At 38.6% G+C, this 13,870-nt stretch overlaps 2 protein-coding genes across 7 annotated transcripts in view; one reads left to right on the top strand and one right to left on the bottom strand.

The window, feature by feature from the left end:
- FANCL (FA complementation group L) overlaps positions 1-13,870 on the top strand; it is a 307,120-nt gene that overhangs the window by 268,121 nt on the left and 25,129 nt on the right. The gene's annotated exons all lie outside the window — the stretch shown is intronic.
- On the bottom strand, positions 11,918-12,939 carry LOC131840156 (serine/arginine-rich splicing factor 10-like). The gene has a single exon (XM_059187736.1). It carries the CDS (start codon positions 12,898-12,900, stop codon positions 12,502-12,504), a length of 399 nt encoding a protein of 132 aa, XP_059043719.1. The 5' UTR covers positions 12,901-12,939; the 3' UTR covers positions 11,918-12,501.

The raw sequence follows: 13,870 nt of genomic DNA, 5'->3' as shown, positions 1-13,870 counted from the left end.
TAAAGATCTAGCATTCCCCATGGAATTAGCATTGTTTTGGTTTTGGTTTTGTTTGTTTTTTACTTTTTTTTTAATCAGTTAACATAAAGTGTATTACTAGTTGCAGAGGTAGAGTTCATGATCCATCAGTTTTACATAATACCCAGTGCTATTACGTCACCTAGTTACCCATTCCCTTACCCCCACCCCTCCAGCAGCTCTGTTTGTTTCCTATGATTAAGAGTCCCATATGGTTTGTCTCCCTTTCTGATTTTTATCTTGTTTAATTTTTCCATCCCTTCCCCTATGCTTCTGTTTTTTTCTTAAATTCTACATATGAGTGAAATCCTATAACTGTCTTTCTCTGATTGACTGACTTCATTTAGCATAATACCCTCTAATTCAATCTGCTTCATTGCAGATGGCAAGATTTCATTCTTTTTAATGGCTGAGTAGTATTCTGTTGTATATAAATACCACCTTTTCTTTATCCTTTCATCTGTTGGTGGACATCTGGGCTCTCTCCATAGTTTGGCTGTTGTGAACATTGCTGCTATAAACATTGGGAATGCAGGTGCCCCTTTGGATCTCTGCAATTGTATCTTTGGGGTAAATACCTAGTAGTATAATTGCTAGGTCACAAGGTAGCTCTATTTTCAACTTTTTGAAGAACCTCCCAACTGTTTTCCAGAGTGGCTGTACCAGCTTGCACTCCCACCAACAGTATAAGAGGGTTCCCATTTTTTGAAAAGAGTTTAGACTTAAGCATACAGACAGTTAATCAGTGGACGATTAATACTGTGGAAACCAGATAAGTGATTTTTTTTTCTCTAAAGATGCATTGTCTAGTCATAGAGCTAGTAAGAACAACTTTATCTACCTCCCTGTTCACTGGGTATGCATCTTTAAAAAAAGACACCATTTAAAGTATTTAGAGTAATAATAAAACCTACTTTTCTGATGGTTTATTTTATTTATTAAGCATGAACTATAATAACCAACTTGACCTTTATGTGCTCAGATGTCAGGGTACTTGATTCATGTACATCCTCCACCGATAAAAGTGGGTAAGCATTGCCAGAATAGGCTGTGCTTTAGCATTATAACACTAGTCAGAAAATAAAATAAACCTTTTAGGTTTTTGGAAGGCATGTAGACCTTCGACCAGACAGACTGTCAATTGGTTCATGATCTCAAGGTTTAAATTCCAAATCTATCACACTGACCAGACTGTTTGCTTAGAAGTCTTTTTAGTTGTGTGTGTTTTTTTTTTTCAGAAATTTTCAATGAATCAATGCAGGTATCCCACATAGAGATCTTTCCATTGAGAAGCGCATATACAGAATGGTCCAGGTATTCTGATTTCAGTGCAGAGAATGTCAGTGTCTTAGGTCAATCTAAGATTAGATTGATCTCTTAATATCTTCATGCTTGCTCTTTTCAAATCATGTTGAGAAGTCTATTATTTTTTCCTATTCTTCCCAAGATTAATAAATGCTTGTTATTCTTCTGACCTTTGCTTTACACACAGGAGGATTGGACTCCACACCCAAGAACACACCCCTATTAGCTTTGTGCTTCCTGTTCCCGTAATGTTACAGAGGTAGTTTTCCAGTTCCTGGTGTTTGGTCTGTACCTTTTTTTTCTGTTATAGTTCTGCTCCATGTGGAAATAGACAGACTTGAAAGGTAGTGTGTTTGATATGCCTCAACATGGTACCTTGCCGCATGTCTTTGGAGCAGGTAGAGTAGAATGTCCTTTTCCTACCTTGTTTTATATTTTCTGAATATTTCAGGAGTTCTCTTCCTTTCCTTATTATTTATTTATTTTTTAAGATTTTATTTATTTATTTGAGAGAGAGAGAGAGAGCAGGAGCAAGGGGAAGTGGCAGAGGGAGATGGAGAAGCAGGCTCCCAGATGAGCAGGGAGCCTGGTGCTGGGCTCAGTCCCAGATCCCAGGGTCCAGGGATCATGACCTGAGTGAAGGGTAGATGCTTATTCAGCTGAGTCACCTACATGTCCTTTTCCCTTTTATTTTTTAATGTTTTAAGGATAGGAGTTTGCTTAGCTTCCTGTCTTCTCCTTTCTCCTACCACAGGAAGGCTTAGGGTTTAGGTTTCTGCATCATTATTGGTTACTGGGATACATTTCTTCCCTGTAAAACAGATTATTGCTTTTGGGATCCTAAGGCTATTTTGTGTGTGTTGATGGTTTTTTTTTTGGGTTGTTTTTGCTTTTGCTTTTGTTTTTTGCTGCTTATTTTTGTCTTCTTTAGTTTTTTTTTCCCTGTCTTATGTCTTCCTTCCTCTATTTCATTTCCTCTCATCATGGTATTATGTATATGTGCAAAAAGAAAAAAAAAAAAAGAAAAAACTGGCATTTTCTCTTTGATTAGTAAATTAATACCTACAGTGTTCTGGGTATGATTTTTGGCTCTTTGCCATGTTATAGCTATATAATTGCTTGCTGTGATTTGTGATTCCTAACCTATTCCAAAATCTTAAAAGTTTAGAAAGACTGATTTTTTTTCCTCTTTATTTAAAAAATAATTGTAGTTGTGTAATGCATCATTGACTTCTGTCCTTGAATACATGGGGATAGAGAATAAAATATTGTCTAAATAGTTTAATTCTGGTATGATTAAAGAGGGAATGACTATGTTGAATCATATAAATTGTTCATAGATAATGGATAGATACTTATATATAACTTGAATGAGAAAATCTGTTTATACACATGAATTGGGCTAAATGGGAGTACATTATAGTAGTTGGCGTCTTGAAAGATAGGTACTTTTAAGTGGACAGAACTGTCTGCTTTATGGATTTTCAAACAGTTATATTTAGAATTCTTCACTTTTAGAATGGGAAGTCACCTTAGAAGTTGTCTAGTGCTTGAGTGCCTGGGTGGCTCAGTGGGTTGAAGCCTCTGCCTTCAGCTCAGGTCATGATCCCAGGGTCCTGGGATCGAGCCCCACATCGGGCTCTCTGTTCGGCAGGGAGACCGCTTCCCCTCCTCTCTCTCTGCCTGCCTCTGCCTACTTGTGATCTCTGTCTGTCAAAAAAAAAAAAAAAATTGTCTACTGCATACCCATATTTATTGATTTATTAAGTCTTTAAGAGGCTAAGAAGGTCTTGATCAAATACTTCATTACTATCAAGATGAGAGCTGTGACCTTGTGTACTGGATACTCTTATCTTTGTGTCAGAGATTCCCAACATAGACCTGACACATAGTTGAAGTATTAATTAGGCTAGTGTGCTTTTCACTGATTTGTGCACATCATGAAGTGAAAGGATTGCTCTCTGACCATTTATTTTTACATATGAAATAAAAATGATTATGATTACAAAAATTATGATTTTCTGATTGGAAAAGTAATACATATTATTATAGTTAATGTGGAAAAATACAAAGAAGGAAATAAAAATTGTTGTAAAAATGGGTAAAGCCACACTAACCAGGGACCATTGGAACTTACTAGACAAAGTCATTGGAGCCAAATCAGAACAAAACCACTCTGGACTATTCTGGAATGGATTAAGGGCATGTATCATGGTCCTATATGAACTAGAGAATGCTCACCTCTTCAGTGAGGTTCTAAAATCGAGTAGTCACTAATAATGTGAGAAGCAGTGACTAATAATGTGAGTGTGATAAGAGAAGCCAAGCTATGGAACTGAGCTACCTCAGCTTTGAAGGAAAAGCTGCTCTGGTGAAAGTGGACCACCCATCCAGTCTACCTCATTTTCCTCACCATCCTTTAATTCTTGAGGCTTTGCTCCTTTCTTCTCTCTCTCTTACTCTTAAGTCTTGCAATTAGATGAGTAGTGTCTAAACTTAGGAGGTTGAATATTTTTCATTTGATCACGTGTATTTTTTCTTTGGGGAGTTACCTTTTCATCCCTTCCCTTCTTTAAGTCCTGTGTACTTTTTTTTAAACTGATTTTTCCCCCTTCATTTTGTTTTTATTATAGCATGTTTGCTTAATTTACAGCAAGCAGAAAATAAGCTGGGTCTTGTTCTGATCCAAACATTGATGTTTTAAAGGTTGTATATAATATTTGTTAAAAAGAACATATAAAAATACCTTTTTAGAAGCTTCTATAAGAAAGAAAATACAAAGTTTAACCTCACAACTTTCCTCTTTGCTAGAACTGCAAACTACTGCTACAGTTTTAAATAGACTTTTTGTTGTTTAAACTATACATCCAGGAAAATCTAAAAAATTAAAGAAACGTGCATATAAATGATTGCATAGCAGAACATGAACATTAACTGCAAACAGGAAAGAAATGAAAGTTAGAAATACTATCAAATATACAAAGGTTCTAGAATCAGTCCTTTAAACACATTCCACAAACAATTTTTTTTTTTTTTCCCACAGCTTTTATTTTTTTATTTTATTTTATTTTTTTTTATAAACATATATTTTTATCCCCAGGGGTACAGGTCTGTGAATCACCAGGTTTACACACTTCACAGCACTCACCAAATCACATACCCTCCCCAATGTCCATAATCCCACCCCCTTCTCCCAAACCCCCTCCCCCCGGCAACCCTCAGTTTGTTTCGTGAGATTAAGAGTCACTTATGGTTTGTCTCCCTCCCAATCCCATCTTGTTTCATTTATTCTTCTTCTACCCACTTAAGCCTCCATGTTGTATCACCACTTCCTCATATCAGGGAGATCATATGATAGTTGTCTTTCTCTGCTTGACTTATTTCGCTAAGCATGATACGCTCTAGTTCCATCCATGTTGTTGCAAATGGCAAGATTTCATTTCTTTTGATGGCTGCATAGTATTCCATTGTGTATATATACCACATCTTCTTGATCCATTCATCTGTTGATGGACATCTAGGTTCTTTCCATAGTTTGGCTATTGTGGACATTGCTGCTATAAACATTCGGGTGCATGTGCCCCTTTGGATCACTACATTTGTATCTTTAGGGTAAATACCCAATAGTGCAATTGCTGGGTCATAGGGCAGTTCTATTTTCAACATTTTGAGGAACCTCCATGCTGTTTTCCAGAGTGGCTGCACCAGCTTGCATTCCCACCAACAGTGTAGGAGGGTTCCCCTTTCTCCGCATCCTCGCCAGCATCTGTCATTTCCTGATTTGTTGATTTTAGCCATTCTGACTGGTGTGAGGTGATATCTCATTGTGGTTTTGATTTGTATTTCCCTGATGCCGAGTGATATGGAGCACTTTTTCATGTGTCTGTTCGCCATCTGGATGTCTTCTTTGCAGAAATGTCTGTTCATGTCTTCTGCCCATTTCTTGATTGGATTATTTGTTCTTTGGGTGTTGAGTTTGCTAAGTTCTTTATAGATTCTGGACACTAGTCCTTTATCTGATATGTCGTTTGCAAATATCTTCTCCCATTCTGTCAGTTGTCTTTTGATTTTGTTAACTGTTTCCTTTGCTGTGCAAAAACTTTTGATCTTGATGAAATCCCAGTAGTTCATTTTTTCCCTTGCTTCCCTTGCCTTTTGCGTTGTTCCTAGGAAGATGTTGCTGCGGCAGAGGTCGAAGAGGTTGCTGCCCGTGTTCTCCTCAAGGATTTTGATGGATTCCTTTCGTACATTGAGATCCTTCATCCATTTTGAGTCTATTTTTGTGTGTGGTGTAAGGAAATGGTCCAATTTCATTTTTCTGCATGTGGCTGTCCAATTTTCCCAGCACCATTTATTGAAAAGGCTGTCTTTTTTCCATTGGACATTCTTTCCTGCTTTGTCGAAGATTAGTTGACCATAGAGTTGAGGGTCTATTTCTGGGCTCTCTATTCTGTTCCATTGATCTATGTGTCTGTTTTTGTGCCAGTACCATGCTGTCTTGATGATGACAGCTTTGTAATAGAGCTTGAAGTCCGGAATTGTGATGCCACCAACGTTGGCTTTCTTTTTCAATATCCCTTTGGCTATTCGAGGTCTTTTCTGGTTCCATATAAATTTTAGCATTATTTGTTCCATTTCTTTGAAAAAGATGGATGGTACTTTGATAGGAATTGCATTAAATGTGTAGATTGCTTTAGGTAGCATAGACATTTTCACAATATTTATTCTTCCAATCCAGGAGCATGGAACATTTTTCCATTTCTTTGTGTCTTCCTCAATTTCTTTCATGAGTACTTTATAGTTTTCTGAGTATAGATTCTGTGTCTCTTTGGTTAGGTTTATTCCTAGGTATCTTATGGTTTTGGATGCAATTGTAAATGGGATTGACTCCTTAATATCTCTTTCTTCTGTCTTGCTGTTGGTGTAGAGAAATGCAACTGATTTCTGTGCATTGATTTTATATCCTGACACTTTACTGAATTCCTGTATAAGTTCTAGCAGTTTTGGAGTGGAGTCTTTTGGGTTTTCCACATATAGTATCATATCATCTGCGAAGAGTGATAATTTGACTTCTTCTTTGCCGATTTGGATGCCTTTAATTTCCTTTTGTTGTCTGATTGCTGAGGCTAGGACCTCTAGTACTGTGTTGAATAGCAGTGGTGATAATGGACATCCCTGCCGTGTTCCTGACCTTAGCGGAAAAGCTTTCAGTTTTTCTCCATTGAGAATGATATTTGCGGTGGGTTTTTCATAGATGGCTTTGATGATATTGAGGTATGTGCCCTCTATCCCTACACTTTGAAGAGTTTTGATCAGGAAGGGATGTTGTACTTTGTCAAATGCTTTTTCAGCATCTATTGAGAGTATCATATGGTTCTTGTTCTTTCTTTTATTGATGTGTTGTATCACATTGACTGATTTGCGGATGTTGAACCAACCTTGCAGCCCTGGAATAAATCCCACTTGGTCGTGGTGAATAATCTTTTTAATGTACTGTTGAATCCTATTGGCTAGTATTTTGTTGAGTATTTTCGCATCTGTGTTCATCAAGGATATCGGTCTATAGCTCTCTTTTTTGGTGGGATCCTTGTCTGGTTTTGGGATCAAGGTGATGCTGGCCTCATAAAATGAGTTTGGAAGTTTTCCTTCCATTTCTATTTTTTGGAACAGTTTCAGGAGAATAGGAATTAGTTCTTCTTTAAATGTTTGGTAGAATTCCCCCGGGAAGCCGTCTGGCCCTGGGCTTTTGTTTGTTTGGAGATTTTTAATGACTGTTTCAATCTCCTTACTGGTTATGGGTCTGTTCAGGCTTTCTATTTCTTCCTGGTTCAGTTGTGGTAGTTTATATGTTTCTAGGAATGCATCCATTTCTTCCAGATTGTCAAATTTATTGCCGTAGAGTTGCTCATAGTATGTTCTTATAATAGTTTGTATTTCTTTGGTGTTAGTTGTGATCTCTCCTCTTTCATTCATGATTTTATTTATTTGGGTCCTTTCTCTTTTCTTTTTGATAAGTCGGGCCAGGGGTTTTTCAATTTTATTAATTCTTTCAAAGAACCAGCTCCTAGTTTCGTTGATTTGTTCTATTGTTTTTTTGGTTTCTATTTCATTGATTTCTGCTCTGATCTTTATGATTTCTCTTCTCCTGCTGGGCTTAGGGTTTCTTTCTTGTTCTTTCTCCAGCTCCTTTAGGTGTAGGGTTAGGTTGTGTACCTGAGACCTTTCTTGTTTCTTGAGAAAGGCTTGTACCGCTATATATTTTCCTCTCAGGACTGCCTTTGTTGTGTCCCACAGATTTTGAACCGTTGTATTTTCATTATCATTTGTTTCCATGATTTTTTTCAATTCTTCTTTAATTTCCCGGTTGACCCATTCATTCTTTAGAAGGATACTGTTTAGTCTCCATGTATTTGGGTTCTTTCCAAACTTCCTTTTGTGGTTGAGTTCTAGCTTTAGAGCACTGTGGTCTGAAAATATGCAGGGAATGATCCCAATCTTTTGATACCGGTTGAGTCCTGATTTAGGACCGAGGATGTGATCTATTCTGGAGAATGTTCCATGTGCACTAGAGAAGAATGTGTATTCTGTTGCTTTGGGATGAAATGTTCTGAATATATCTGTGATGTCCATCTGGTCCAGTGTGTCGTTTAAGGCCTTTATTTCCTTGCTGATCTTTTGCTTGGATGACCTGTCCATTTCAGTGAGGGGAGTGTTAAAGTCCCCTACTATTATTGTATTATTGTTGATGTGTTTCTTTGATTTTGTTATTAATTGGTTTATATAGTTGGCTGCTCCCACATTGGGGGCATAGATATTTAAAATTGTTAAATCTTCTTGTTGGACAGACCCTTTGAGTATGATATAGTGTCCTTCCTCATCTCTTATTATAGTCTTTGGCTTAAAATCTAATTGATCTGATATAAGGATTGCCACTCCTGCTTTCTTCTGATGTCCATTAGCATGGTAAATTCTTTTCCACCCCCTCACTTTAAATCTGGAGGTGTCTTCGGGCTTAAAATGTGTTTCTTGGAGGCAACATATAGATGGGTTTTGTTTTTTTATCCATTCTGATACCCTGTGTCTTTTGACAGGGGCATTTAGCCCATTCACATTCAGAGTAACTATTGAGAGATATGAATTTAGTGCCATTGTATTGCCTGTAAGGTGACTGTTACTGTATAGGTCTCTGTTCCTTTCTGATCTACCACTTGTAGGCTCTCTCTTTGCTTAGAGGACCCCTTTCAATATTTCCTGTAGAGCTGGTTTGGTATTTGCAAATTCTTTCAGTTGTTGTTTGTCCTGGAAGCTTTTAATCTCTCCTTCTATTTTCAATGATAGCCTAGCTGGATATAGTATTCTTGGCTGCATGTTTTTCTCGTTTAGTGCTCTGAAAATATCATGCCAGCTCTTTCTGGCCTGCCAGGTCTCTGTGGATAAGTCAGCTGCCAATCTAATATTTTTACCATTGTATGTTACACACTTCTTTTCCCGGGCTGCTTTCAGGATTTTCTCTTTGTCATTGAGACTTGTAAATTTTACTATTAGGTGACGGGGTGTGGGCCTATTCTTATTGATTTTGAGGGGCATTCTCTGAACCTCCTGAATTTTGATGCTCGTTCCCTTTGCCATATTGGGGAAATTCTCCCCAATAATTCTCTCCAGTATACCTTCTGCTCCCCTCTCACTTTCTTCTTCTTCTGGAATCCCAATTATTCTAATGTTGTTTCGTCTTATGGTGTCACTTATCTCTCGAATTCTCCCCTCGTGGTCCAGTAGCTGTTTGTCCCTCTTTTGCTCAGCTTCTTTATTCTCTGTCATTTGGTCTTCTATATCACTAATTCTTTCTTCTGCCTCATTTATCCTAGCAGTTAGAGCCTCCATTTTTGATTGCACCTCATTAATAGCTTTTTTGATTTCACCTTGGTTAGATTTTAGTTCTTTTATTTCTCCAGAAAGGGCTTTTATATCTCTCGAGAGGGTTTCTCTCATATCTTCCATGCCTTTTTCGAGCCCGGCTAGAACCTTGAGAATTGTCATTCTGAACTCTAGATCTGACATATTACCGATGTCTGTATTGATTAGGTCCCTAGCCTTCGGTACTGCCTCTTGTTCTTTTTTTTGTGTTGAATTTTTCCGTCTTGTCATTTTGTCCAGATAAGAGTAAATGAAGGGGCAAGTAAAATACTAAAAGGGTGGCAACAACCCCAGGAAAATATGCTTTAACCAAATTAGAAGAGATCCAAAATCGTGAGTGGGGAGAAAGGGGATAAAAAGAGGTTCAAAAAGGAAGAAAGAAAAAAGAAAAAAAAAAAAAAGAAAAGAAAAGAATATTTTTAAAGAAAGAAAACACTTAAGAAAAATGTAAAAAATATATATATATATATTAGATAAACTAGTAAAAAATCGTTAAAGAAGAAAAAGGTAACAGTTAAAAAAAAATTTTACCCGAAGGCGAGAAAAAAAAAGAAAAAAATGAAAAAGAAAAAATTAAATTAACTGCAGGACTAAAAAAAATCACAGGAAAAAAGCCATGAGTTCCGTGCTTGGCTTTCTCCTCCTCTGGAATTCTGCTGCTCTCCTTGGTATTGAAACCGCACTCCTTGGTAGGTGAACTTGGTCTCGGCTGGATTTCTTGTTGATCTTCTGGGGGAGGGGCCTGTTGTAGTGATTCTCAAGTGTCTTTGCCCCAGGCGGAATTACACCGCCCTTACCCGGGGCCGGGGTGAGTAATCCGCTCGGGTTTGCTTTCAGGAGCTTTTGTTCCCTGAGCGCTTTCCGTAGAGTTCCAGAGGACGGGAATACAAATGGCGGCCTCCTGGTCTCCGGCCCGGAGGAGCCGAGAGCCCAGGGCCCCACTCCTCAGTGCGCCCTTAGAGAACAGCGCCCAGTTACTCCCGTCTGCCTGACCTCCGGCCGCGCTCCGAGCTCACCGAGCCTGCGACCGGTTCAAGGTAACACGGAGCTGCGAGCTTACTGTCGGCTCTGTCTCTGTAGCCGGCTTTCCCGTTCCAATACCCGCAAGCTCTGTGACACTCAGACACCCCCGATCCTTCTGTGACCCTGCGGGACCTGAGGCCACGCTGACCCTGCGTGGGCTTCGCCCCGGTTTAGCCTCTGGAGCGATGTCCCTCAGCGGAACAGACTTTTAAAAGTCCTGATTTTGTGCGCGGTTGCTCCGCCGCTTGCCGGGAGCCGGCCCCTCCCCCCGGGGTCTATCTTCCCGTCGCTTTGGATTCACTTCTCCGCCGGTCCTACCTTTCAGAAAGTGGTTGTTTTTCTGTTTCCAGAATTGCTGTTCTTCTTCTCTTCGATCTGCCGATGGATTTTCAGGTGTTTGCAATCTTTAGATAAGCTATCTAGCTGATCTCCGGCTAGCTGAAGCAGTCTCAGCTTGCTACTTCTCCGCCATCTTGACTCCTCCCCACATTCCACAAACAATTTAAAAACCATCTTTTTTGTTCTTTACAGGCAAGGCCTATATTACTAAAACCAAAATTGGAAAAAAGTAATCCTCTAAAAGGAGTCGTTTCCCCACAATATTTCTTACTTATACCTGCAAGCAAGCAATCTAAAAATTTTAAAGATGCTAGCTTTTATTCTGAAATGAGATTGGACATATTCCTTTTAATTGCCCTCTCCCTCCAACGATCTCTCAGAGAAACACTAGAAATTATAAACGGTTAGGGTCTTGTTTTCTTTTTTAGTCGGGTACTGCCAGGTACTACATTGATAATCAATCAGACTCAGAGATGGGACTCTTTCATTCTTTTTCCAAAATATTTTAAATTTCATGGCACCACAGGATCTCCTAGAATGGGAGTGTTCTCTTTCAACTTGCCTCACATGAAATAAGCTGATGTGTGAAGAACAAGTCTCCTTCATAAAGTGGGAGGCAAATTTTGATACAAATGCACAGACCAAGTGCTATAAGCATCAAAATTCAGTTTACACTATGCATATGCATAAACAAAATCTACTCTGAAACAATTTACTTGCTGCTTTTTAACAGCAGTAAGAAAACTAAGCAGTATTACCAACAATGCTCCTTAAAGTTGAGAGGAACTACTTGAGAGCATTTTTTTTTCCCTTAAAATTATTTCTGCCATTATTGACCTGCTTAAATTTTAAGGTGAGTTCTTCTGATGTTTATATGTTTCAAATCTTCACAGAAACCAGAAAAAAAGCAGTGAAGGCTCCATGTTTCAGTCAAAAACTCAATCTTCCCCCAAATGCTACTTAACCCAGTTGGCATCATTCCCCAAGATGGTGGGGTTAACAAAAGAACTATTCCACGCTCTGTCATAATTAACTATTATCATGGGCCTAGACATCTTAACAAGACAAAAAGGTCCACCCTGAACCTAAATGTCATTGTTGTACTGTGCCTACAACTTCACTGTTGTATCATTCTATCTTATTAGCAAGCTACATTTCTAGGTTAACAGTTCTACCAAATATGGATATGAAAGTTTATTTTCAATAAGACAATGTTGCACATTATGGTCAACCAACATCTTTTCACCAATACTTCAAGCATAAAAAATGAGAATCTTTACAAAAATATACAGAGACACCACAAATTGGTAGCTGCCCATAACATTAAACAAACTGGACTCTTAAGAGTGGCTTCTCAACAGCATATCATTTTAATTATAACCATTTGCCTGGTACAGGGAAAACTGACAAGTGTTTTTAAAGCATCATTGCAACATTGTATTCCTGATAATTTAAGTAAACCAAACTATGAGTAAATGAATGATACATGCCTAAAAATATCAAGGTTTATACTATCAGTGGCCACTGGACTTAGGACTGGTCCAAGACCTCGATCTAGATTTTCACCTAGACCTAGATTGTGATCTTGACTGAGATTTGGATCTAGGTGCTTCTTTTTTCCTTGATTCCTTTTCATATCTTGAGCCAGACTTATAATGTGTTTTGGAATCTGTTTTAGAGGTGCCTCTAGTTTTGGTGTGAGATGCAGACCTAGAACGTGATTTAGCCTTCATTTCTTTCTTGGGCTGGATCTTGGACCGTGATCTTGAATTGGATTTAGATCTTGAAAAAGATTGATTTCAGTGTTTGAATCTATCATTGTCGGAATGGTTTGAATCTATCATTGTCGGAATGGCTTCTGCTAGGCCGTGGTCTTCCAGCCGGTCTACTGTTTCTAGGACTCTAATATCTTCTATAGTTGTAATCAAAGGACCAGCTTCTTGATCTTCTTCTTTCATAACTCCGGCTTCTAGAATGTCTGTATCTGTCATAATCATCATAGCGTGAAGAGCTGTACACATTCCTCCCTTCCTTGGCTTTCATTTGATTTGGAATCTTCCGATCCCCTTGTGCAAACTGTATTTCAATTTGGCATCTGCAAATCCATTTTCTGTCCAAATTATGTAAAGCGTCTTCGGCATCACGGACATCCTCAAATTGAACATAAGCAAATCCTCTTGGACGGCACGTGTAGAAATCAAGTGGAACATACACATCAACTATAGGACCATAACGACCAAATTCTCGTCGTAAATCTTCAGACCTGGTGTCGTTGGCCACATTCCTTATGAACAGAGACATATTGGGGGGGGTGCAGGTAGCGGGACATGACGGCGATGGGAGTCTTTGCTCGGCAGGGGCACTAATGGAACGGGCTCAGTAAACCGACCACGGATGCGGCGGTGGATCATCACCTTAAACTGATTTTTTAATAACCATTTTATATTAAGAGTGTTGATACTTTGTCTGGTATGATACAGGTATCTTTCAGTTGCTCTTCTTGTTCACGGGCTGTGAACTTCTCCAGGTCAAGGACTGTATGACTTTTAACAGTGGCTTTCAACTTTTAAACATACACTATATGCTAAGCAGTTAAACGTTTTATATATATGATCTCACTCAAATCTTGTATAGATTAACACTATTTCCGTATTGCAGAAGCTAAGTGAATTGATTTGCTACAAAAGATGTAGCTAGCTTTAAGAGGTGGACCTGGGAATCAGATTCAAGATTTGACCAGTCTGTGATTTTTTTTTTTTTTTCTTAAGATTTTATTTATTCGAGAGAGAGAGTGAGCAGGGGGAGGGGCAGAGGAAGATGGAGATGCAGGCTCCCTGCTGAGTAGGGACTCCCACTTGGGGCTGGATCCCAGGAACCTGGGATCATGACCTGAGCCGAAGGCCGATGCTTAACCAACTGAGCCACCCAGGTACCTCTAAAGTCTTTTCTCTTAACTAACATGTATTGCATCTTATATTTCATTAGGTCAACCAGTATCTTTGATAGAGCTTAATACTTAGTAGACATTTCTGTACTTTCGCTGGATTGAATTGTATTAACACATAACTCTTTGATGTATTTGCTTATTTGATTTTGTATAATTCAGTGTGTTGTAAATAAGAACATGCATTCTTTCATCTTTTTTTTTTTTTAATTTCTTTCCTCTTTTTTTGACTAAAGTTCAGTTGGCTTGCACCGTTACATTAGTGTCACATATACAACATAGTGATTCAATAAGTCTGTACTTCATGTGGTGCTCACCCCAGGTGCA

The sequence above is a fragment of the Mustela lutreola genome, chromosome 9 (assembly GCF_030435805.1).
Source record: "Mustela lutreola isolate mMusLut2 chromosome 9, mMusLut2.pri, whole genome shotgun sequence".
NCBI lineage: Eukaryota > Metazoa > Chordata > Mammalia > Carnivora > Mustelidae > Mustela > Mustela lutreola.
This window is presented reverse-complemented; position numbering and strand designations above follow the sequence as displayed.

Excerpts from the sequence above, each read along its gene's own strand:
- LOC131840156 (XM_059187736.1), bottom strand. The coding sequence starts at position 12,900 with ATGTCTCTGTTCATAAGGAATGTGGCCAACGACACCAGGTCTGAAGAT.